This window comes from Strix aluco, chromosome 1 (genome assembly GCF_031877795.1).
Source record: "Strix aluco isolate bStrAlu1 chromosome 1, bStrAlu1.hap1, whole genome shotgun sequence".
Classification (NCBI taxonomy): domain Eukaryota; kingdom Metazoa; phylum Chordata; class Aves; order Strigiformes; family Strigidae; genus Strix; species Strix aluco.
This window is the reverse complement of record NC_133931.1, coordinates 141,828,002-141,853,932: the sequence shown is the minus strand read 5'-3', so window position 1 is coordinate 141,853,932 and position 25,931 is coordinate 141,828,002. Positions and strand designations below refer to the sequence as shown.

At 42.7% G+C, this 25,931-nt stretch overlaps 1 protein-coding gene across 3 annotated transcripts in view; it reads right to left on the bottom strand.

The window, feature by feature from the left end:
* Positions 1–25,931, bottom strand: part of CREB5 (cAMP responsive element binding protein 5) — a 262,286-nt gene that overhangs the window by 7,182 nt on the left and 229,173 nt on the right. For all 3 annotated transcript variants that reach the window (XM_074838089.1, XM_074838102.1, XM_074838092.1), the window contains 3 exons: positions 7,245–7,568; positions 1,884–2,111; positions 746–854 (listed from right to left, as the gene is read on the bottom strand). In XM_074838089.1, the coding sequence (XP_074694190.1) occupies positions 746–854; positions 1,884–2,111; positions 7,245–7,568 (661 nt within the window). The remainder of the gene's footprint in view (positions 1–745; positions 855–1,883; positions 2,112–7,244; positions 7,569–25,931) is intronic.

Here is a 25,931-nt window from a genome sequence, read left to right as displayed (position 1 = left end):
CAGTTGATAGGCATGTAATGCAATTATGTATTTTTTCCTTAGAGTACTGTTAAAGAGCCAGATGCATAGTGATGCAGAGGAGACAGAAATGGGCTCTATTTTAAGAAAATGCCGCAATCTAGCAAATATTAACCCTGAGGCTCTTCTGAGCCATTCTAGAGCCAAGCAAAGAATTTGTCCCTAAATTACCACACTCTTAAAATGCATCAACTAGACAGAATTGATCCAATGTCTCCATTAGATGAGATTTTTTGAAAAAAAAATGAAAGATAAGAGTCAAAAAAGAGTTAACAAACCTTGAAAACCTGCACCACGCCTGGTCTGCACCACGGTCAGGGCACAGTACCATTTTCGCTGGAGGGGACTTTAATGTTTTCCTTTTTAACTTTCCTTTTGAGAGTTATTTTAAGGTGCTGGCAGTGCTGCGCCCAGGAGGACTCTTGCAGGTTTGGAGTTGTGAGTTCAAGCGGGATCCTCCACGGGGGAGCAAGCATCCATCCATCTGCATCTCCTTGCAGAAGGGAGGGGTAGGGAAAGCTAGCTCTGCTGTGTGTGCTGCAAACCAGCAGTTTTGGTTTTGAGCAGGGCTGGATAGATTAGAGCAGGAGATTGGATGGCTCAGACGATGTTTGAGAAGACAGGTTCAAGTGATAATATGACTGACAAGGGGTTCTGAAGGGAAGAATTGGAAACTTTGCTTTCCTGTGAGGTGTATGGAGACAGTGCAAACATACCATCTACTTACTTAGATATCCTTGCGATTCTTTCTGCATAGCTGTTATCGGACAGTCTTTATGTGTTAACAATAACTGTTTCAGCTGTGCTACCTCGTTTTTCAGCATGGAAACCTCGTTCTAGAAAAGAAAGAGAGGGTTTGGTTTGCCACAAAGCTTAAACCAGGCTCTTCTGCAAAGTTTAAACCCAAGAACACAGAAACTGCTCCATAACTTCGGAAGAACTGAGCAAAAATGGCACTCGGTACTTGTGTGCTGCGTTTATGTTAGCATTTGTCAGTGACATTATTTTATAACTTATTCTGAAGGCAATTTGGCTTCCAGATTTGGTGACATAAACTGACAAATGAACTAACTTCACAGCACCAGAGGTACTTGAGGCAATGTTCTAATCCACTCTGGAAATATTCTGGCTCTCTGCATCAGAACACAGGGGCCAGACCCGTGGGGACAAATGGCAGCCTGCCACAGTCAGGGGCACAGTGTTAGGGCTGCTGTCACCTACAGCATGTCACCTACAGCTCTGCTACAGCCGGCGCCTGGGTGCTGCTCACACCTCTGTGTTTTGGGGAAGCATGTTTTGGGGGAGTGCCATTATACAAATGGTCTTTCTGCCCTTGGCAGCACACAGGCACACCTCTGGATGGGGCAGAAGTACCGTGTCCACCATAAGAAGGGCAGCACTGTAAGAAAGGCTTTTATTATCATATTCAGGGTATTTTCATCTATCCATTTCATTTTCTTTACTGGTAGACTGATCTATTTACACTCCTATCTCTCTGGCTTTGAATGAGGGTTTAGCTACATGCTCTACACTGAAGAAGTCTTTTACAGCTGAGTTAATGGCAATTCCAAAAAAAATCCCCACAAAAAGCAGTGACAAGAAAAGAAAATAAATACAACTCCATCTAGCGAAGGCTTCTAAATCCCAAGACAGCTTTTTCCTGGCTTATCCTGCTAAAATGTAATTATTTCTTTAATTGAAGCACACGCATCTTGATTAATCAACTTTGATTATGCCCACACTCCTGCTAGGAGCTGGCTGTGCGGGGGCAGCCCCAAAGGCGGCGAGGGCCCGTCGGCACCACCAGCCCCTCTGAGCACAAAGAGCCCCTCTGTGTCCTCGGGGGCGCAGACAGTGGCTCGCACCTGAAGCTGCATGTTTGTCTGGGTGAGCTCTTCTGCTTTCTTTTCCAGTGACATCACCCAGACCTTCCTCTTCTGTCTGCAGCGCGTGGCGGCGGCTCGGTTCCTTTCCAGAAATTTCCGCCTCCTCTCATCCGGGTCTTCATCCACCACCCTCCTCCGGCGACCTCCAGTCGGCTGCGGCGGCTGTATTGTCTGTGTGGGCTGCATCTGCTGCGCTGCTGGCGAGACCTGGCGGGGAAGAAGAGGTTTGGCAAGGGCTGGTGAGGGGATGAAGTTACAGAGGGGGATGCTGAAATGGGAAGGGAAATCTCACACAGTTGTCCTGCTCCCCAACAGGCACAAGTCGAAAAGCTGTGCCAGATGCCACTGAAATTAGGCTGGCAAATCCTTACCATGGTCAAAGGGGAGATTTTTTTGAAATGATCCTCTGAATATTAGTAGGGAAAATATTTTCCCCTTTACAGTTAGTTATTAAAAACATTCACTTAGGTACTTTCTCTGCCACCACCTATTTCAGACCTGAAATGTCAAGTTTCTATCAGCAACTGTTTTAATCAAAGCAGAGGACTACAGTGGCCTTATTTCTACCTTTCTCTCTTTTTTTTTCCCAATTGCCTCCAAAATTTTAGGACATTTCTATTTCATGTTTTACTGGCTCTGGAGACAGGAGCTGCCGCACTCTTTGCACCTGAATGGAGCTGGGAAGCCACGGGCTGGGATCACACAAGGCCAGCAGACCTCTGCGCCCCTCAGCTGCGGGCAAAAGAAGGGATTTAGGTACCTGAACTCAAACTTGCATTTTGGTATCCCTGCACTGCGTGGAGAAGGGATATTTCCCTTATCAGGTGCTTCCATTTGACACCCGTGGATGCTACACTCCTTTTTATTCAGTAGCCTGGTTTTGACAGTAGAGGTACACCACATCCAGTCCTGCTGCTACAAAACTATGGAAAAATATGTATTTATGCTTTTTCAAGTGCAGGATAGTACTGATCCTGCTCCTGAGAGTAACCAGCCTGTGCCATTACAGAAAAGGCACGTGATGGGGGTAGCCCCACGCAGTCTGTGCTCTGACTCCTGGGCAGATGAAACACATGCCCACGTCCCTGTCAGGAACCAGCACCAGATTTAACGTTCAGCTGCCTGGGAATAGCAAGCTTTTGGACAGCTTTCCTGCCCCTCTGGCCAGGCCACGGGGCTCTGGACCATGCTCAGGGCTCAGGAGCCCAATCCACAGGTCCCATTGCTCGTGCCCAGCCGGAGCTGCTGCTGCTGCTCACGTTGCTGCCGCTGCTCCGGCACAGTCTGGAAAAGTCTGGAAACCTGAATTGTTGACTCAAAATTAACCCTCTTGTTCTGGCAAAGGCCCAAACCTCTGAGGTGCTTCCTTTTGACTCCAGGGAGTGGACATACTCAGCACTTTGTCAGACTGAGCCCTGAATTTCAATTGCAGCAATTAACATGTGTTTGCCTAACACCTCTGTCTGTCTCAATTAAAATGATACTATCGTCTTGCGAGGTCGCTTTTCTGTCTAGAATCTCACCACAAACTGCAAAGAAGAGCTTGCTCCATCCACCAGCTGACTTGTGTCAATTAAAGTGGCAATTTTATGTGTAATTATTCTGTGCATCTGATAACGCTTTTTGCATAAAGCCAAATTATTCCCAGCTTTATGTTGCACAGTCAGGGAATCTCTCTAGCAGGAGCAGAAAAATGTTTTAAAAAAATAACCTTCTAAAAATAAATAAGCCACCCCACACTTTCTGACTGATTTAAAAAATTTCAGCTTGTATTAACTCTGTATGTTTGCTGGTAAAATCTCCAACCCTCTGTCCACACTGGGGGTTGGAGTCCCAGGGCTACGGGAGGTGCAGTGGCTGTAGCCGCCAGTGCCGCGCAGGACCGCCAGCCGCAGCCTCCATCCCCACCAGCATCCCCAGGCTGCTGCCACGAAACTGCTGCTGTGGGATGCCAGCTGCTCCTGTCCACCAGGGCCAGGCATGCCGCCTCTTTAGCAATATGTCTGAGTGCAGAGGCCTCAGAGATACCTTTTAATGTCAACATCTCATCAAAGGCCTTTCATTTTCTCACATACAACACCTTTCCAGTTTTCAGACGTCTGTTATTTATGTTTCCGGACACCAAAAGCTTTCCTTAACCCATTTCTCTCCTTTTTCATTCAGTTTTAAAAATTCTTGTTTCTTAACTCTCTCAGTGGGGTCTGCTACACAGGCACAAAAAGGTAACTATACAATTCTTTTTTTTTTTTTTTTTCACCTTCATATGGTCATTTTCTCTGAATAACTAGTGAGTGATTTTGTTTTTAGAATGTAGCAGTCAGTCTTTGGGCAGTCAGAGCGTGTTTTCAGAACAACAAAATCTTCTCTCCATCTCTGGCAGATATTAATTATAAAGGTTGCCATTACATCACTAATAATGTCATATGGGATAATCAACTGACTCTTACTGGATAGCTCTTAACCCTGAAATCTGTTAGGCTATATCTTAGTAACTGTCTAAGCATCATTCTCTAGTAGGATTTCACTTCTCTGCCTAGGGACATAAGAAAGAAAATGGACATATATTAAAATTGAGGTTTTCTTTTTTTAAGAGGATGCTAATCATGTATCCATAATGAAGATAAACGTAGGACAGCTAAGAGAATGAAACAACATCCACACCCCTACTCTGCTTAAACTATCACTCTGGTAAGTTTGATATGAAGAAACCTTCATGGGACCAACACAAGAATAATAGTATCATTTTTGTAGTAGTTGAGGCAACATAGCTATGACTTGATAAAATATTTTGCTTTCTCAGAAACATAGCTATCAGAAGGTGATTTCTACTTTTATGCTTGATCCAACATTTCTCCCTGTTCTTTGCAACTTACCACAAAACTAATACCCATTCATTCATTCTATGAAAGCATAATTCATTGGGCTCCTGTGTATCAAAAAGGTAGCTGAAAAGCATGAAATGAATTCTGACATTACAGAAGGGTGTGGTATAGAATAACAACAGTCTCAACATGAGAGCACACAGCTTACAGCAGCGTGGACCATGCTGTCATTTGACAGGTGGTTTGGGATGAAAGAATCTGGCTCAGAAGAATAAGGAGGTTAATAATTAGTAAAACGCACCATAAAATTAATGTCTGTTGGAGCAATTTGACCCCCCAAAGAGGCCATTACCATGGGAACTATGGATGAGTTTAGAAAGTAATAACCATGTGGTTATTACTCAGCAAACCCTTCTTTTCTCCCCATTAATGCATCTGTTCAGAAATCACTATTGCCTTCGCACCATGGGAGCAGAGGTGCAGCAAGAGCTCTGAGGCCCAGGGAAGCCGCTGACCCTAGGATTCCTACTCCATCGCCCTCTGTTCCCATCCTCTTGGCAACACTTACACCTATGGACAAGATGAAGTCCTCCTTGATCCCTGATGGGGCCTGTTACCTCCAGTGACATGTTCTGCATGGCAAAGCTCATCTGACTGCACAGGTCCGGCTCCAGAGACCATGTGGTGCTGGGACACAGGGTGAATCTAACAGAGCTCTGTGGCTGCCAGTCAACCCACCACCCATATCTCTTCTTGCTCACCTGCGAGTCTTTGGGGGTGCCTAGCTAACAGGGAATACAGAGTACAAGAGGTCTAGGCTGTCCCAAGTGGAATGAGTGTAAGAAAGAGATGGACCTGCTTGAGAGGGTCCAGAGGAGGGCCACTGACTCATTGATCTTACCCTTAAAACCAGGTTTGCTTTCTCTGATAGCTGGTTTCTCCCCACCTGTTAAAAGTGGTAATATGGATGTTTTGCAGCAGTGCTCCGTACCATAGTATCTGACTCCCTCACCTGCATTAACATGTGTATCCTCCCAACCCCTCGGTGAGGTGTCAGTACTACTACTCTTGTCTTAAAAGCCTCAGAGAGGTTAAGTGACTTCCTCCATCTCATCCATGGAGTCCTCAGTCTGCTAAACACAACTTTATCCCTACTCTCTCATGGATGTTCAAGACAGCCATCAGGTTACTTTTGGTTTCTCTGTTATGAGATAATGTCTTTTTATTGGAGTTTTTAAACAACTCCAAGGAAAATAACTCATTAACAGATGGGAAAATAATTGAATTCACAAAGTAAAAACTGAACTAAACTTACGAAAGCTCTGGACATCTTCTCACAGGGGAGTCTGCTGCTCTCTTATTTAGACTGTTTCTCTAAAGCTGACAATTCATTTTACATTAGCAAATGCTTTAGGGAAATCCCATGTGCTTGCAGCCTCTGCAATAATAAAGCTAGATGTTAGTAAATAGTTAATGTTGTGGGACACTGGGATGTCAGCCAAATCCTCTCATTTTCTTTAATGTTTTCTAAGAGCTTGTCTGAAAGGTATTTGCAAGCAACACAATACTTCACAGATTGAACTTCTTATGGCTGGCACTCCTCTTTGTCCTCATTCTATGCACTGCCTGCTTGTCTTCCTTAAATTTGCTCCCCAGACCTGACATGTTACAGTCACTGCCCCCAGAGCTTTATTTTTCTTGTGCGATCCTGATGCAGAAGCCTATCATCTTAAGACATTAATAGAATTCCTCTTAAAAATTACTCTGCTAAAGTAGTTCATTGGTTCAAGAAACATTCGGTTCAGATACGGAATTACCCAAATTGCTGAAGCCAATATACCTGGTCCAAAAATGGAGACCTCCATCTCGTTCAGTGGAGACCTTCACTGAGTTGTCATCATTTGAATACAATTCAAAATTGCCTTTCTGGTTCAAATCTCTCTCCTTGGACTGGCTTCACCATCTTTTTCTCCTGTTACAACATCCACCAACTATTGCCCTCACTTTCAGTTAACCTTGGCTTTCTCTCACTCTGCAGATGGGGGCTGCTATCCCTTCAGTCTCGAACACACACACACACACACACACACTCTTTACTTCACTAAAGATTGTGCTATGTATTTTTGCAGATAGAACACATACAGCTCTTTAAATCTTGGCCTGAAAAGTTCGGGTTCAAGCACATTAAGCAACACATATAATATGCTAATGTCCAAAATAAACCTCATCCATAAAAGGATTTGTGGCAATATGCAGAGCTTAGAGCACTGAAAAACATTGGAGCTCCTTATAAAGATACTACAAATGTCTAGCAAATTAAGCAGCGAAACAAGTAGTTGCTTCACCCTGTTTTCTGAATAAAGTTTGCGCTTCCCTACCATCAGTAGCAGACATTTATGAGTAGCCTGAGGGGCTTGTATCTAACAAGACATGTATGCAAAAAGAAACAATACAAGGATCAGACTTTAACTTCACATAACAGCAAAAGTCAGTGATGCCACCTGGCATGAAGGTCTACCTGTGCTTGTCCGCCTGAGTGCAGCGGGGGGTGCGGCGAGGTCTGGTGATGTGCCGGGTGTGCGTGAAGGTGCGAGTGAGAGTGGTGGTGGGGATGATTCTGCTGGTGATGAGGCTGAGGATGAGGATGGTGCGCGGGATGCTGGTGCTGATGCGGGTATGAGTGATGAGGTGGCAGTGTCTGATGCTGATGAGGATGTGAGTGCATATGATGGTGTGGCGTCTGGTCCTGCCGTGAGCTCATCATTTCCATCATGTGGCCCATGGTGTTCATATTCCCGTTTGACATGGCGGCAGGATGATGAGTCAGTGCTGCCTTCAATCTCTGGAACAGAACAAGGCAGAAAATTCAACATTCATACATGATGATCTGAGCAATCAGAATCAGATTTCTGCTGTTGTAGAAATGGTGCCTTGTCCTTTGTTTTGAGATTAGTTTATTTTTTTTCTTGCTGTTCCCTTGATAAAAGGCATTTTATTTCAGTTTGAGAAAGAACATATTCTTGGGCTCTAATCTAGATTTCCACTGTATATGTAAAGATATAAACATTCAAACTGAAATTTAACAGTTACACATTTCCTACTGTGCTGCTGGAGGAAAAATAACTGGCTCTCATCCTTTTCTCTTTGGCCAACTCAGTAGTGTTAGCTTCATCAAGCTTGTAGTCTTGCAATTTTTAAAAAGGAAAGTCTGATTAAAATAAAGGTGAACCAAAGTTCCCCTCTTCTTTTTGTTGTTTTTTTTTTTTACTACAGATAATATTTTAAAAGACTCATTGATAAATATATTGCATTGAAGTGTTTTTTAAATTCAGGCTCAAATCTATTCTACAGTTGTACTAGTACCCAACCTGTTCTTTCATCAGAAAGACAGGAAAATAATGAGGGTGGCCTCAACCTGATCCTCTTTCTTTGCTGGAAAGTTTAAACGTCTGCTGTGTTGTTATCAGATGCTAATCTCTCTCTCTGTTTTGTACTCCTCATGTTTTTTACTTTTACTAGATTGGACCCTGGAGTCCTGACCAGGGAAAAACTCTCCTTAATATCAATGGGATTCATTCACTTTTACCTGAACACACCAAAGGGCAATGCAAAGGGCTGCCACATTTTGGACTGCAGGATTTAACCCTTGTGTACTAAGGCAATAGCTGAAATACAGAACAAAAAAGGTACCCTTTCAGTGCAGTTACAGGGTTGTCCCAAAGCTGTGAGCTGTACTGGCACACGGACACCTTGCTGGTGTCATCCTACCCTTGGACTACTGAAATCACTGGCATCCTAGAAGAGTGTGCCAAAGATAGACCCTGGCAGCTGTCAGCTAGAAGTGCTCCTTCCAAACCCATAGAAACTTTCTTTGCATCCATGGTTCTGCGTCTTGCTCAATTTAGAACATTCTTTACATGCAGCCACCCAAGACCTCTTTACCTCTTTACATTTTTGAAGAAGTCAGTGTAAACTTGGTTTACTGCCACTAATGCAAGTAATTAGTCAGCAGAAAACGATAAGATAAAAATGGAAGGAAGGAGGTCCATGGTATCACCTGATGTCAGACTAGCATGATCTGAATAACCCAGCAACTAGCTCATAATTCATTATCCAGCCAGAGGACATAATGAATAGCAGAGACCTCATCAGTAAGAGATGCCACCTATACAACAGCCAGCAAGAAACAGCAGTAGTACGAGAAACAGAGGTGTGCCTTTCCCCATAGCAATATCTGTGGGTCCCAGATGACAGTCAGAAAATGCTACAAGCCAACATGGCTAAAATCTGCCAGTGGAGGAGCAATAGACAGATTGAACTGAATTTTGGTTTTGTCTTTAAAGCAAAGAGAGTGACTGCCAGGACACTCAGAACCTACAGATGGGCATTTCAATCTACTTTATATTGAAATAGCACCTATCTGTGCAACTGCACTGCAAGGCCACAGGTAAAGGGGTCCTGTGTTCAAAGCTGCTACCCTATTGTGTTTGTGCACCTGGGAGTGAGGAAGAAATAAATTCTTAAGGAGAAAAAAATAAAGAAAAATATTAGAGGAAAAAAAGAAGAAGGTTGTGGAAGGCAAAAAGAAGTAACAGGGTCAGTTCAAAGTGTCATCCTCAAATTTTTGTATCCCCCATGTTTTTGTAGATTTCATGAAGGTCATTTCACTGAGACACTCTAATAGATCCATTAATCCAAATTTGGTGGGTTATTTCACTAACGATCAATTGGCTGAACAAGACATTAAAAATAAAGAAAAGATACTTTTGCAAAACACATCAGTTCCTCAGTTGGCATGAAGGAAAACTAGACTGATGACTTTTAAGAAGTTTCCTTAAGAAAGCCTATCAAACCATGACCGCACTACAGCATGTGTCGCAACCTGATGATCTTCTCAAAAAGAGATCGAGGAGATTAAAGACCTCCTTCCTTATCCTTAAAGTCAGAACGTAGCTCAGTCTAATATCAATAGCAGTAACCCATCCTGGGTATAAAATGGAGGATTTGAGCAGCTGTCGTCCTTAATGTTTCCGAATTCAAGTGCTACCCTGGTTACTGCAAGCAGCTTTTCACAATGCTCAGAATAACTCGTGTTACCCAGGAGTGTATTAGGAAAAATATGGAAAGCAACACATGAATAAGTCAAGTCGTTCTGCATGTCATTCTTCTTCAAAACTCGCTAAGACCTTTTCCATGGGGCTGAGCCACCACGCAGATCTAAGCCAAAGCACCAACAAAAGCTGCTGTAACTTTGTTTTCTGAATCAAAATGCAAAATAACGAAGCTCTCATTAGCCAGCAGTTTTATGTGATGAATACCTAACAAAATCTACCAATGCCATATTTGTCAAAGACCTCTGAAAGTGAACTACAGCATGTCTTATTCTAAACTGCAGACTTTCAAAGCCAAAAAAGAAAAAAGGAGGGAAAAACTTAATCTGCGAATAAACATTTTTTTTTCAGCTGTAAAAACTGTGGCTTATTAGTGTGGCGTGACTTCAAGGAGAATAAATTATTTTGTTTTCTTTCCATAGCCCCTTCTACCACATCCATTTATTTGAGATAGCAAATCAAGAGAGACAGTGAGAGGTCTGACATGCAGCTGGTTTCAGTCAATAGGGGTCATTTCCATTTGGTCTGTGTATTTTACAAGCTCCTTGTTCACTGTTCCCAATGGGAGGGTGGGCCAGCTGCCCTGGATCCCAGTCCTGGTAAGAAACCAGCTCTCCACCTCATCCCGTCCCAGCGCAGCAACAGCCCTCGCCTCCCTTTAGCTTCGTGCTTAGATCAGCTCCGCAGCAGTGAGAGTCCTGCCTGCGCACACACCCGGAGCAACATTTATCTTCCATTAACCAGTCAGTGCTGCCCATCAGAAACATTTGGGGAACGATAAACATTTTTTTTTTCTGTTTGGTCTTCAGCAAGATCAATTGTTTTGGATGTTTTAGTTAGAGCACAGGGAGGGAAAATCACCAGCACTTGGTGAACTCTTTGCATTGAGTATGTGTAGAGCTGGAAGGGCAGGCTGCTTTTTTGTTATTGTTCTTTTTATGTGTGTTAATTGCAAACAGCTGTTTTAGTTTAGTGTCAAATAAAATGCGATGGCATCAAAACTGAGCTTACTGGACTGACTACATTAGCAAAAGCCAGAACCCAATCCTGTGGCCGTTCAGTTTTTCAGGAACTGTGTGACTGACTTCACCAGAGCCTGCGGGTACCTGGCAGTTCGCAAATCGGGGCTGAAACAGGGGACTCACTGCTCACATCTGCTCTCACCAAAACCCCAAATTTCTGCTAAGCTCAGTGGCAGTGGTTTTTAGGGCAGAATCCTTCTTCTCTCCCTTTTATAGTGCAATTTTCAAAAAAATCCCCACCAAACTTCAAGCCAAGAGGAAATGCAGGTGCTCATCTTACCTAGTTTTTGGCTCTTACTGATTATTTTTATTATTTCATCAAAGTAACATAGTGACCAACATCAGTTACAGCTGATTTCCACTCAGTCCTGACATTTCCATTAATGGCTATCAGTGACACAGGCAACATGATAAATCTTTCACAGAGAATAGCCTGCTTTGCCTCTGATCAAGTGAATAAAGAAAATTCCCTTTTGATCCTACAGGAAGCCAGAAGCACATAAACTCTCATCTTTCATGCTTAGGAGAAAATAGAAACAGTGGATATTAGTGCTCCACAGGTATGAGTGTTGCGTTCCCTGTGCTAATGCTCATGGTAATTACCCTATCTGACACATTTACTCTGAAGTCACCCCACTGAAATATGAAGTTGACACCTCAAAGATGCTATCATTGTACCTGGAATATTGGGGTTTTTTTGGAAACAGACAGTTTTCACAGTGATTCCTCCATCTAAAGCCTGACATCATGGTGCAGTGAATTGCTTGATGTTTCCTTTTATCAATATATATCATAATTTATTTGCTGAGCATCTTTGGGCAAACCCTAAGTCTGCCAAAAATGGGCTACAAGCATTTCAGATCACGAATGAAAAATAGTGACAGCTTCCATAATACTTCTGTAGTTCAGAATCTTGACGTTTTCTTATTTTTCTCTATCATGACATGTATTTCAAGGTTGCCTTGTTTTTTGCCCCACCTTTCTTTCTCCGAAATTGCTAGTGAAAAACAGACAGAATTTTTTTCAGTTTGTTAGAAGAAGAAAGAAAAAAAGATAAATAAAACTGTAAATTTGCTTTTCCCCCAACTGAAATATGTATATAAATATTTATAATATTTATAGCATGATATATTTGTAATACAACAGGCTATAAATATTATATTATATGCCATAATCTGTATATGACAATAAACTACAACCTTCTCCCATTTATTCCTCAGTGGAGAAATGACAAAAGTCTCCAAGTTTACAGATGTTATTACCTGAGTGGTCTGTGTTTGCATCAAACAATATGCTATTATATCACCCAGCTGAATTTTAGGTTGGGACAGACATGGGGTGCTGGTTTCGAATAGGATTGAATTGTTCTGAATAAGTATGCATTGCTGCACTCAGAAAAAAAACCTCTTCCCCTTCTGGTCCATGTGCACAAATCCCACTAAATTACAGAAGAGACAAGACCAGCTGTAGCATCAGTTTAATGTCTGCTATATTCTTAACAGGAGATTACATCAGACCCCTGTAGGCAGATGGAATATGATCTGAAAGATATTTTCTTGCACTAGGGACTGTGATTCTAGTCCCTATTATACAGGGGTGGAATAAATTCCCCACAGGGGATAGAAGAGACTAGAGAGGGGTGGGAAATCAGAAAAAAAATACAGACATCAAGCATCCCCACAAATCTGCAACTAGGTAGCAACCTCAGGGTAAAAATCTTGATAAGCCAAACTTCATGGCAAGCATACCATTGAACCACCAAGCATCAGTGGCACTAATATTGTTTTCTCATCTGTGATGGCCAAGTTTTCATTTTTACTCATGTTCCTCTAAGCATCATACCTAAAATGAATACACAGAGTTAAGCTGGTGACAGCTAAAGCTGCAAACAGAACTTCACCCAGTGCATTTCAGAGCATCACAATGAATTTTATCCTTTCCTCCAGCTACGACTGCAATGAGAGAACTTAAGCATAAATGTCACTCAGGTCTTTTATAGTTGGCTGCTTACAAGCATTTCACAGTGTAAATAACAGAAACCACTCTGCAAATGTTCCACTCACATTCATAAAAGCAAATTGGAGGCGATTCATCTCCACCCAGTTAAGTGAACTGCAGATACTTATGAGCACATTTCAGGGACTGGCAATTGGAAAGTCTCTGATGCCACATTAAATGCTTGCTCCTGCATTTCTTGTGCAGTAAAATACAGTCCTGCGTATTGACTGAAGGAGGAGTGAGAGGTGTGTGAAGGACATGAAATCCAGAACCGAAGTGACGCATTATACTAATGTAAAGAGAAAAAGGGGATGCATTTAATTCACAACTCGCCAGTAAACAGCGCCAAACTGCTAATCTTCTAATTATTCTCAGGCTGTTTGGCAAATCTGAATTATACTTTTCCCTTCCTTTGTGCTTTCTTCCCTACTTAGTCGGATTTTGTAACAACACGAACAATGGATCGTCATCCAGCCTCCAGTGCAGCTTAGCCTCTAATAAAAACAGCAAATTTGCTCCCTTGTCCTTCCAAACACAAACTGAATTAAACTTCAGCAGAAAGCGGCGAGAATCAACTGCAAACAATCAAAGTCGCAATAAAACTAATAGACACCATGCTGCTTAAGGACGGGTCAGCTGCAAGAGCTGTTTCAGTGTTCCTGAACTCGGGGCATGGAGGAGCTCTGAGCAGCCCGCTGCCCAGTGACATCAGTCCCAGTGACACCTCTTCTGATGATTGCCAGTTTTAAGTAACCCAGTGCAGGTCACTGGGTCACCCAGCCAGGGTGGTCCAAGGGTACTCTGCCAGAACTGCCATCTTCTGGTGACAGTATTTTGTTGAGAACGGCCACAGCTCCAAGGGACAGCAGAAAAAACAAGTGAGTTTACATCTCACCTCCACCCAGCAATTTCCTCCTGTTCATCTCAAAGCACCTTGCAAAGGAGATAAGCATCATTACCCTTGTGCAATACACCACCTTTTGAAGAATTAGAAATAGAAAAATACTAAATTTTCCATTCCTATTCTACATGCATTTTTAATGAACAAGTAAATCATAATCAAGACAGAAAATACACTGAAAGTATGGTTTGTGCTTCTGACTATATATTATTTCTTGCATGAATCATTTCTCAATGCATTGTTGAACAACTGGATTTGATTTGCACAGGAGTCAGGAAATGTAAAGTTCAAAAATTCAAGCCCCTAATTCCCACCAAGTCTAAGTCAATCCCTGCATGTATATCCATGACAAGGGATATTTAATTATGTAATCACACAACAGACAGCAAAGTGATTTATTACTGGCAAATGGTGTCATATAATTTCAACATACAATACCAATGGAAGGATCCAAAAAATACAACCAACTTCTGCCTGATTTCCCCTCTGTGCGCCAGAGTCCAAAAGGAAAGCTGCTACTTAGCTGCTACCTACCCCTGGAGAGGCAGTTTTCTGACAGCAAAATGCCTAACACTTTGGGGATTAATTGCCTGTGCCTGCTATCAGTAGGCAGGCACATATCTTATCACCATCCCAATTCTCCAAATCGACAATCTTTTGCTTAGTAACACTGCCAGATTAACCTATGGGATATTCCCATGCATACTAGGTAGTCACCTATGGAAAACACAGAAAAAGGAGGTGGCAATAAAATCATCCACTCCTAATAGCACCCTGCAAGGCAGTGAGAAAACCTGTGCTTGAGGGGACCTGAGTCTGTACTGCCTATCTTCCAGATCTATTCTCTAATGCCCATATTACAGCTCATTCCCAAGCTGACAGACCATGGACTCTTTCTTCACATTGGACATAAAACAGTTTGGCAAAGCCTCTAGCAAAGGGGCTGGAGCTCAGGTCTTCCTCATTCCTGCAAGCAAATGCTGTAACTAGGTTTCTAAAATCATGTTCCCATCTTCTAGTACAATGCAAGTGGGAAGTGCTTGTACAGTGCTTGCATTGTGCTATATATATCTTGCCTGAGCACACAATGAACATTTATGAATGTATTAAATGAGAAAAGTGGGAATTGATTTCAGAGGAAGTTTGGGGAAATTCCTATACATGCCAGATACGGAGCAAATCCTCAAATCAGAGGACTCTAACACTGGAAGGAACGCTGTGGGTTTGGATATTTTAATCTGTACTCAGAGATCAGATGAGATTAGCACCACAAAAATCTCTCTCTGCAGTATACTGCTCTGAAGCCCCAAGACCCCTTAAGGAGTGACTTCAGTTTCTTGCCGAGGATGCAAGTTGCTTGCTTTCCTCTTCTCTCTCACCAGCATAATATACACACCAAGGACATGAGAAGGGCAGGTTCAAAGTCTTTCTCTGTCAGAAGATTTCTGAACTTTCATCGCCCACCTCTCACTAAGGCTGATTATGATTAAGTCATTCATATTCAAAGAAAAATGCCATCCAAGTATATAAAACTTGGGTGGGTTTTTTTCCTTCACTGGTGTGATTTTTGAAGACTCGTTTTTCCTGGATTAAACCCAGCACATTTAAAGGGCTACTAGCAAGCCAGCAATGGGATACATGTGCACTTAAAAGTGCTTTGATTTCATCCCAGATGTGCAGTGCTCAAGGGCGTACACACACACACACACACGCGTGCGCGCGCGCGCGCACACACACCCCCACTGACTGTGTAGAGGATACAAGCTGATCTGTAGATTTTGTTTCAAGATTACACCAACCAGACTCTGAAACGTAAAACCAAAGCCCTGACCACTTAGAGCCATTAGGGATCCCAGGGCTCTTTGTGAAAGTGTATTGATGTTCATTAGCCTATTGGACCGACTGGAGAATTCAATGCAGGTAATTAGACGTTGTCTCATTACCACGTAGTTTCAGGTGAAATTATTTTTCTCCTGCATTTCTAAAGTTAAGTGATTCCTGAAACATTTTTAAAGCAGTCATGGATTTTTTTTTTTTTTCTGAAGAAATTACTAGATTTTAAAGTATAGTACAGGGACATAAAAAATGAGAATGTTCTTATGAGTTATTTCACATTTTTTAAAAGCTGATTTCCAGCATCTGACTCAAAAATGAAAACAACATTTTAATTTATCAGACAGCTTTCAATTATCTGCCTATGAAAACCTAGTGACAAGCGACTTTTTAAAGACATGTACTCAGGTATGGCATGTAGTACACAGATACAAACCATAAAGAGTGTGAACAGGTGCATTTAGTGTCAATTTTCACTATTATAAAATAAAAATAATCTATGCTGAGAGTTACCTGCATGGATATCATGAATATTCAGCATTCAATATATCAGTGTTGATACGTACTGTCCTTTTACACCCTCATGCAAGGTCTCGTACGCCCTCCCACCTTTGCCCATATTCTCCCCATGACTTCATCCCTCAGGCTGCTGCCCTCCACCATGGCCCCTTTGTTCTTCACCTGCAATGCCATCTCCCTTCATTGGTACACAGCTCAAGTTGCTGCCTTGTTTTTCATCACCTCACATGTATCAGCTCCTTTTAAACAGCAGTATCTTGGGTCAGACGCATTGAATTTCAAAGCCACTTGAGGCTCCAGGAACAGCAACACCTCAACCCTCTACAAGATACTAGCTAGCTACTCTACCAGTGCCATGAGTTTTTTTAATACACTTTAGGATAGCTACAGTGTGAAACAATAGATAAAAAGAATCAAACCCCCAACTATTCTTTTTTATTGGAATTAGTGATTTACACTAATAGGCTTTACTTTGCGTTTAGAAGGGGCTAGGAATGCATCCCCACGCACTTCCCATGGCTCAGCTGACAAGCAATGACTTACTAAAATGCAATATATCAGTGAACCTTTTGCACATGGTATGCTTACTTTTCAGCAATAGTGCTTTTCAGAGCAATGTGAAACAAATTTTCAGAGCAATGTGTGCAAACAAAAAAAAACCAACCTTCTCCAGGGAAGGGAAGGATGCTGCCTGCTTGGTAAGCCATTGACTCATCCTGCCATTTCTGGACAGCTGGACTTGGCTTTCCTACACCACAGGATACAGAACAAATTTGCACAGGTCAGGGGCCTGGCTAGACCCACAATTGCGGTGGCTGTCACACGAGCAGCATTTCCTTTCCAGCACGGAGTGACAGGTACAGAGTATCCTGCCTTGCTTGACAGTGGACTCCTCCCTGTCCCTCCTGCCCAAGGGAAAAAGGGCAGAAATAACAACTTAAGGGAAAATTCCTAGCAGAGGTGCCTTGCCTGTGGACAGGCAGGCAGACCGTCCCCACAGCACCCTGCACCCTGAGGGAGGCAGAATGGGTCATGTGTCAGGTAAGCATTCGCCCCAGGGACAGGGCAATGCTAAACCCAGACACCTTCCCACCAGAAGCAGCTGCCAGGATCACAGGAACAGGCAATTCCTGCACACCGGTTATCTGTCCGTGCTCACTGTCCTTCACAGCAAGGACGAGTCTTCCAAAAAGCACATCAGGGATCGGCTGCTCCTGCTACTGCCCTACCTTCCTTTTTTTAATACTTCTTGTGTACTTTTACTGAGTGTGAGAGAAAGGCATAAATACCGTCTTGTTTTGCTGCTAAACACATCTTCCTGTCTCCTCTCCCAGCCTTGCCGACAGCATTATCCATCTTCCTGACACCACCATTGTCTGATTCATTTGACATATGCACCAGAAAAAAATGTCATGTTCTGAACAAGATCATAATGCTGTGATCTCATTCCCATCTCAGACTCCTCTGCTACTCCACAGCACCTCGCATTTCTTGCTGCTTTAGAAAGAGAGGGACTGGGAAGCTTTTCCAACTTGCTCACTGGGAAGCTTACAGAGGAGATGCAGTGGGGGAAACCAGGCCAGCAAAGGCACACAAGCACTTACAAAAGTATGTTGGAAATCATGGTAATGCCATAGAAACTTCAGCTATGTATGTCCTACCTAGAGTGTGAAGCAGCAAAATCTTTCTTATCTCCTATTACTTAGGGCTGTTGAGGGACTCTACACAGATATGTGTTATTTCCAAAAGGGAACAGCACTTTGAGAGGTGATGGCAGGGACATTCTCACTGTATTATAGAAATCACTGAGCCCTTCTGTCTCATCATTTTCCTCTCTTTCAAAACAAAAAAGCCTCATGAACTACCCACCTCTGTGACATTCAGAACTAAGGGTTATGATGAAGTTCCCCCTTTTGGCAGGCACACCAGCAAGTCAGTGTAAGGCTTCCTGATGCCTTGTCTCCACAGCATCATAGAATCACAGAATGGTTTGGGTCAGAAGGGACCTTTAAAGGCCATCCAGTCCAACCCCCTTGTAATGATCAGGGACATCTTCAACTAAATCAGGTTGCTCAGAGCCCTGTCCAACCTGACCTTGAATGTTTCCAGGGATGGGGCATCTACCACCTCTCCAGGAAACCTGTTCCAGTGTTTCAGCACCCTCATTGTAAAAAAATTCTTCCTTACATCTAGTCTAAATCTATCCTCTTTTAGTGTAAAACCATTACCCCTTGCCCTATTGCAACAGGCCCTGCTAAAATGTTTGTCCCCATCTTTCTTAAAAGCCCCCTTTAAATACTGGAAGGCCACTATAAGGTCTCCCTGGAGCCTTCTCTTCTCCAGGCTGAACAACCCCAACTCTCAGCCTTTCTTCATAGGAGAGGTGTCCCGGCCCTCTGATCATTTCTGTGGCCTCCTCTGGACCCACTCAAGCAGGTCCATGTCTTTCTTACACTGGGGGCCCCAGAGCTGGACACAGTACTCCAGGTGGGGTGTCACCAGAGCAGAACAGAGGGGGAGAATCACCTCCCTCGATGTGCTGGCCATGCTTCTGATGCAGCCCAGGATATGGTTAGCTTTCTGGGCTGTGAGCGCACATTGTTGGCTGACATCCAGCTTTTCATCCACCTGTACTTCCAAGTCCTTCTCCTCAGGACTTCTCTCAATCTCTTCATCCCCCAGACTGTATTGATACCAGGGGTTGCACCAACCCATGTGCAGGACCTTGCACTTGGCCTTGTTGAACCTCATGAGGTCCACGTGGGCCCACTTCTCAAGCTTGTCCAGGTCCCTCTGGATGGCACATCCCTTCCCTCCAGCGTGTCAACCGCACCACACAGCTTGGCATCATCTGCAAATTTGATGAGGGTGCACTCAATCCCACTGTCCATGTCACTGTGAAGATACTAAACAGTGCCTCGTGTTTGGTTGCACCTCTCATTGACCTTCATGTGTCTTCTGTTTCAGCCACAGTTCACAATTTAAGGGCAATTAAGAGATCACTGTGTGCTGGCAGCTGAGGTTTGGCCAGTCTCACCCCAAACATGTGCCCTCCGCTCCTTCAGCCTCTGTTCCTCTTTCCCAGCAAGCCGCAGGAACGTCAGCGCCTCACCGCTGCCTACAGCCTTAATAACCCATTAGCAGCCTGGCCAAATGAGTTACTCTCTCATGGCTACTCCTCTTTGGAGATCTGCCAAAGGAGAAAAGACAAGGGGCGAGGAGGGTGGAGGCAAACCAAATGAGTAGCTCGGGTGGACAGGGGAAGGGGGAAGTGGGGGAGAGTTGGAGAGGAAAGGTTGAGGCAGCTAATTTTTCCATTTTTTCCCTGTGGTTAAAGCACTGACAGATAATTTATCACACATTTTGATGGTGCTCCAGCTGGCAGGGAAAAGAGCTATCTGTTTATTAATTCAATTAGCCTGCTTATTTATCAGTGGAGAGCAAGAAGGTGCAGTCACAGACCAAACTATGCCAGTCTCAGACCACCTGCTGTCAGGCTGAGAGGACAACCAGGAGTGGGAACATCCCGCCCCAGCTGCTCTGGCCAGTGCACTCATCACTGCATTATATCAGGCCTCCTGAGATAAGAAAAGAAAAAAATTACGAAATTTAACAGCATACATGATGCACATCAATGAATACACAAGGCAGGCTTACAAACGGAGCCGCATGGCTTTACTGCCACCAGTTCAGTGCCCTAAAAGTATTTGTTATGTCTGACATTCTGCCCAGAACTGATTTTTTAATTCACTAAAATGGATGAATACACTTGGAATTTCGAGGTCAATGGGGATAGTGTTCAAAACAACTATTGTGGTTTAACCCCAGCTGGCAACTAAGCACCACACAGCCACAATACAGCGCCAGGCTCCTGGAGGGGGGAGGAGAGGGCAAGGAGGGTGCTGCCCAGGTACTCACCAACAATTTGCCATCGTTGAAAAGGGGACGTTTGGGAGAGAGGAAGAAAACAGAGGGGGGAAGAAGGCTGGCCTTGGCCACAGAGAAATGCCCCAAACTAGGAAAGCATTTTGGAGGGCTGGGATAGAGGTAGGCTGCAGCAAGGTCTCTCTCCTCTCTAACTGCACGCAGGATTGGTAATTTCTTTGATTTTGGCCAGTGACAGGTATTGACACAACTTTCCTCTGACTTTTCTTCAGTCTGACCTGCTCCATTCATGGCCCACTTCTTTGTTCTATGGTGATGCCTATCTAGGAATACTAGGGTTCTTTCCCACTCACTAAAGAATCTAAGACTTCTGACTCTTGAAGCTCCAAATTCCACAAATGTTGTACAAAATGCTGCTTGAAGCTATCTGAGCTGAGGTATTTCTAACAACACAAAATACGTGAAAAAATCCGTGATGACAGAGAGTAATTTCCCTATAGCCAAAAAATCCCCTTAGCCCCAGAAATAGCAGACCATAATATCTACATGATTTCAATGGTCTCAGAAACAGTGTTTACTTTTCTCTTGCTGCTTCTATAAAAAGTCCGGCTTCCTTTTCTGTCACACATAAACACAGTTACAATATAGATGTACTGGCTTCCAGTTTAGCCCTTAAAAGACACTGTGTGGCTTCCCATTCAAACAAAAAGTCCTGCAATGCTTTGACTTAAAAATGAGACTGCTGTCAAGGATAGAGGGGTCTCCTTGGGATAAGGCTAGGATGCACATGCTGTCAAATGCTGCTGTCGTTACTCTTCTCACTTTGTTCCTCCACCACCAGAAGTTTAAAGAAAAATCTGCATTTTTTTTTTCTTTTCTTTAAGTTTCTTTAGAGGCATTCTTTCAATTTCTGAAATCTTGCAGGATGTTTCAAGGCGGGACACCATATCAAATTAGGATGGCAGCAAATATTTCCACTGCAGATGAACTCACAGGAGCCTTTAACAAAAGGTTCGCTAGAAATGCATCCTCTCTGCCCCCCAGCTCCACAGCCAAGTTTGCCTTTCAGCCACTCCTGGCTGATGATGAGTTTAATATTCTGAACCAAGATCCTGCTTGACAGATGATTCCACTACCACCGATAGTTTAGGCCACATATCAACATTTTATAAATTCTTAATTTTCTCACTGCAGCCATATTGAACAGTTTTGTGCAAATGAGGCTTATAATTACCCAGATAAATCAGTCCAGTGCAGTATTTCTTAGGATCTTTCTCAATTTTCTCCCTGGAGGATGGGATCCCATCTGCTTTGCTACATTCAGGCTAATTGAAGGGCACTGACTTTTCCAAATGGATTCATTAATTACTCTAGCCAGATTCTCTGTGGGGTTCTTGTTCAATGGGTGACACTTGGGCTGTACTATACCATCCACCCATGTTTAGCAATGTTGCTCTGATTCTCAGCTACGAGCTAAAACATTTGCAGATGCGTTGGCAGGAGTGGTTCTGGCCTTAACTGTACAGTGTTACAAAACAAATGTAATTCCACTTCTCCTTTGCTTCTAATTTAATATGCATTCAGAATCTATAAATATTGTAACCACGACTGTTTCAATATGTTTTACTCCTTGCCATCATAAATATAAGCCACTGGCCCAAGGAAGAAACCATAAGTTTACAGGTATTCCATTGCCAAGAGCAGAAAAAGACGAGAAACAAGCATTTACTGTCACGTTGCAGAAAATCTGGTATGTGTGGCAGCATAATGTGAAATTAAACTATTAAACTTAAATGCAAAGCTGTCCTATATAATTCCAGGCCTGTGTTGATTTTATTTAGTAGAGTAGCAGCCTGGGTTTTCAATAAACTCATGTGTAATCATATTGCTCACTCAAACATCAGGCAGACACCAAAGAAAAATAAAGACCCCTCTAGCAAAGGCCTAGCTTAGGTGGGGAAGGTGATGGTGGTAATCTTCAGATAGGGGCAGGCAGAAGGGAACCTACCAGCTGTCACAGAGCCTGGCTCTGCTGGAAGGTTTACCAGCTTTCCCCAATAGCAGGCACAATTTCATGCTACTTAAAATATTTTATATTCCAAGTGCTTGGTTGGTTAATTCAGGTCTATGAGGCAACTGGCCTGGGACTCTGTGACACAATCTGCTGTGAGTGAACAAAAAGCCTTCACACTTTCCAGGAATCCCAAAGCATTTTGTAAACATCAGACCCAACTGTGGAAGTTGCCCAGCCTCTTTGCATGGGTCCATGCTGTCACACTTCAGGCTGCTTTAAAGACGAACCCAATCTCACTAAATGTGGTGGGAGACCCAGTTTACAGATCAGTGAACTAAAACTCTGAGATTGCCCCAATATCATAGAAACCCTTAGTGGCAGAAACACAGTTCCTTACAAACAGGGAACAGTCCTGCTCCCTTTAACTCTTTCCTGCTGATGGTATTGTGAGTCCCCAGGATGCAACAAGGATCTACCTTCTTGCGCCTTATTAGAGGTAATAACTCTACTTACATCTATGAACAGACAATAGAAAAACTATATATATAAATTTTAGCTTTAACTATGTGGTTGCTTTGGGCAGTTAATGTCACGCGAACAAAAATCTAATGATACAACTCATCTAACAAATCAGTGAATGTATAATTCTTCTCACATAACATGCCATAGACCTAAACAAATTACTCAGATAAGTACATAGTAGATCATGTACATAGGGATGTAGATAGGGCTATGGGGGTGTATGTGGGGATGTACTTTGCTCTACAATTAAATAAAGAATTTCTATTCTCTGCTATCCTCTCCTTCTTAGCTCAGCAGTTGTGCTTCCCCAAAGCTCTGACAAAGATGGACTTCATAAGGAGCTTCATTTCTGGGACAGAACTCACAACTTTTCCCTCTGATTGCCAGCTTATCTCTTCTAAATGAGGTACCCCTGCTCTCTCAGCAGCTAATAAATTCATTCCTTCACTGGCCAGTACGACAAGCTACACACCTTCAAAGAGAAAGTCTGAAGCAACTCTGTCATCACCTGGCAGGACAGAGTTATTCTCAATTTGAGTGGTTGGTTATTTGATTTTTTTTCCCTTCTTATTTTGTTTGTCTCTCATATCTCCCTGGTTTATAAACAACTGTTCAGCGGTCAAAAAGCGGTTCATAAATTGTTCACAAACAAAAGTAAAACCAAGCAAGGAGCCCATATCTTTTCCTGCTTATTTGTTTTTTTTCTCTAGAGTCAGTGCTGGCAGACAAAGCCCGGCAGGCAGGCAGGCAGCCCCCCTCCCCTGCCCTCCCCTCCCAGCTGGATGGTGACTGGCCAGGTGGCTGCGGGGGAGCTACGCTGATATATGTCAGCTGAGAAGCTGGACCCGTCCATCCGAGTCCATGCCAGCACTGCCGGTTAGCACCGCATCTGGTTGTGTTTGAGTTCTCAGAAGCCAGCCAGAGACATTTTTGCTTAGGTTAATACATTTTATCACCTTTATGACAGTGAAAATCTATAGCTCGAGCACTCCAGTTCTTAACGGGGGTGTCCAGGCCCTATGAATCATAAGGAACGTTTTTGCAGCGAGAAGGACACTCCATGTGTTTTGCAATGTAAGAAATCAGTCTAGACATTACCAACTTTTAAAAAACAATGTTGAAAGCAGCCCACTAAAACTTTTCTGAATTATTTTTTAAAAAATTCAGAAATAGCTCTACATGCTCAAATGAACTTGATCATAAACCAAAGACAGTAAGCTAGTCTCAGCCTTAACTGTGGCAGAGCTACACTTTTTTATTCTGGAGCTGAGGAACATGACATATTATATACACCAGTGAATTGTAAAGTAGTTGATCTTCCGTGCAGCTGATACGAGTAATTGATTGGGCTTACTCTTTACAATTGCCTCACCTTCTCCCTTCTCCCTCTCCCATCTTTCCTCCCTGCCCCAGAAACGCCTCAGACCACAACATCCATCAAGTCACATATGCAATTCTAGCAAAGAGCTTCACAGGACAGTGAACAGTGCTTCATGTTCGCTCTGCATTTAAGTATTGCAGCCAGTTTTGCTCTGCACAGCTCTGAATCAGACCATAATATTATTTCCTATCTCAAGCCCTTTTCTGTTGCAGTTGCTTGAAGAACCGCATTACTATTTTATTTCACATTACGTTTCAGGTGGAGGGGAAAATGTAACGGGATTCAGTGGCAGCTAAAACTGCCTGCAAGTTTAAAATCTTCCCTAATTCTTCTCTACCAATTTTATCGGTATCTTTTTCCCATTATAGTAGCATTCTGAAATATTTTTGTAAGATTCAGAGATGACCTCACTTGTTTAACATCTTTATTTTTTTAAAGGAGGGTCCAATATAATTTCACCAGTCTTCAAAGTCCATACTTCCAGAAATTTTTTTCCATTATCTTCTGACTGAAAACCACGGAGGCACAGATTAATGTGTCTTTTTGACCTTAAAATCGCTGTATTTTGTGTAAGAAGAAATGTTATCAAGAGCAACATGCACCTGACAGGATTTTCCCACAAAAGGAATAATAATGATTTATTTTAAAAGTGTTTCATAAACTGGTACATGCTTGGGTGGATCAAATTATATCCACTTAAACTAGGCGTATACTAGTTTAAACCAGAATTAGACAAATCTCAGTAGCTGCTTCCAGAAAGTATTTTTATTAGACATGTTGATTTAAAAATGAAACTCATCTTTGACCATGTACTAGACATACTGTGATTTATTTTTCTTTGGTCTTTCCTTTTGATTATGGAGGTTTAAATTACTGGAAAATAAGTAAGAATATACTTTGAAGTAACAAAATTGTCATCCATGATGTCAAACTATGCAGCTAATGTCACAGCCTATCTACACTGTAGCATCTGACATGAATCCTACTTTCTTCAAAATTTGTTTCTCTCACATTGTGGCAAAATAGGATAAATTAAATATACCACAGCAGAGATATTGGAATAATTCACTTCACGTATGCAGTTGTTGCCCTGGGACAGCTGAGTAAACAGCTTGCAAAAGTCTGTTTGAAGACTGCCAGCTAGTTACACCCATAATTTCATCTCTATTAACAAAAACAACTCAAACTGTCGCAATGCCCTGAGTTGATTACTGAGCATCTAAATCATAGAGTTGCTTGAGTAACCCTCTGCAGCAGCAGGGTCTGTGTTTTGATACCCATTCAATACTTTCCACCTTGCTGATTAGCAGAATATCCATCAAAACCAGCAAAAGCATAGGAAAAGATACAGAGAGGTTTTGGCAATGTTATCCCAAGACTGACAGAAAAATAGTTGTGTAATACTGTTCAAGTCAGTGAGTCAGAATAACAAGTCTTATAAATATGTCCTTCTGAGCTGGATATAGAACAATCCAGGGAATGAGAGAGTGATCTGGGGAAAAAAAAATCCACAGTAACTGTTTTTGCAAATAATACCATAGTCATGTTCAAATAGCTGGTGTTTCTGGTGCAGTGCTCAACATCAGATCATCAACCCAGATACCTGCACAGGCTTACTAAACTCCAAAGTGATGTGCTGACAAAACCCAGAAGACTGCTTGGGCTGTGACACCAGAACCAGAATGGAAAACAACAGCTTTTTGGTGACCCTCTTACTGGAAATTTGAGAGTCCCTCACTGAGACTACCTGAGTGAGTTATTCCACACTAAAATGTGGGTCAAGATATTGCCAGAAATCAGTACTAGCAGCTCTGCTACGTGACCGTAATGCACAAAGCACAGAAAGAGCTGACCAAAGTCTTCACTAGTAAAAAAAGAAACTCTGTTACACATGTCAATCTGCCAATGGAAATAATCTGGCATGGAGGTAAATACAAAAGAAATACCTGGGAATTATCAAAGAGCGGCTTGAACAATTTTACAAATTAAAGTGACAGCTTTGTAGGTTTTTTATACTTC